The sequence below is a fragment of the Condylura cristata genome, unplaced genomic scaffold (genome assembly GCF_000260355.1).
Source record: "Condylura cristata isolate star-nosed mole 26May11 unplaced genomic scaffold, ConCri1.0 scaffold00004, whole genome shotgun sequence".
NCBI lineage: Eukaryota > Metazoa > Chordata > Mammalia > Eulipotyphla > Talpidae > Condylura > Condylura cristata.
The window spans coordinates 177,437-178,137 of record NW_004567105.1 but is presented as its reverse complement, the minus strand read 5'-3'; the positions used below and the strand labels follow the sequence as shown (position 1 = coordinate 178,137).

Here is a 701-nt window from a genome sequence, read left to right as displayed (position 1 = left end):
GCCCGCGCCCGGCACACCCGGACCGGCACCCACTGGCGCCCAGAGCCGGGCCATCCTGCACAGCCCTGCCCCCCTCCCGGGCCGCAGAACCGCTCCACCTTCACCCCAAATGCCGGGCACCTCGCTTCGGCACTCGGCATAGGCTCCCCCCCCCCACCTTGACGGTGTCCAGGTTTTGGCCCTCGAAGGTCACTTCGGTCTCGTGGTTCATGGGGATGAACACGGGGCTGGGGGTCAGGAACTGCGGGCAGCTGTCCTCCTGGGGAGAGCAGGCGGGTCAGCGGCTGCGGGGGGCCCTGGGGCGCGCCCCAGCCCGGGCCTCACCGCGTGGGCGGGCACCACGCCCTCCTCGGGGTTGAGCGAGGCTTCCCGGCACTCGTGGTAGCGCAGGTCCCACTGGCAGGTCCACCGGTCGCTGGCGCAGGAGATGCACCTGCGGGGAGAGGGGGTCACGGGGGCCGGGGCCGGGGGGGGCCCCTCCGCCTCGCCCGCACTCACGGCAGGTGCTCCAGCAGGCTCATGGCCTCTCTGCAGTCGTAGAAGGGGTACGGGTGGCGGGTGAGGAAGACGCCTCCCTGCTTGAAGAGCAGCTGGACGTCCACGGCCACATGGTCTGCAGGCGGGGCGGCGTCAGGAGGCCAAGGGCGGTGGCCCTGCCCGGCGCGGGCCCCCTCGCAGAGTCCCCAGGGGCACAGGGCGAG

At 73.5% G+C, this 701-nt stretch overlaps 1 protein-coding gene across 1 annotated transcript in view; it reads right to left on the bottom strand.

The window, feature by feature from the left end:
* Nucleotides 1-701, bottom strand: part of PLXNB2 (plexin B2) — a gene marked incomplete at its 5' end in the record, with an annotated part of 12,407 nt that overhangs the window by 9,220 nt on the left and 2,486 nt on the right. The window contains 3 exons of the mRNA XM_012735077.1: nucleotides 158-259; nucleotides 325-433; nucleotides 499-671. Of these exons, the coding sequence (XP_012590531.1) occupies nucleotides 158-259; nucleotides 325-433; nucleotides 499-671 (384 nt within the window). The remainder of the gene's footprint in view (nucleotides 1-157; nucleotides 260-324; nucleotides 434-498; nucleotides 672-701) is intronic.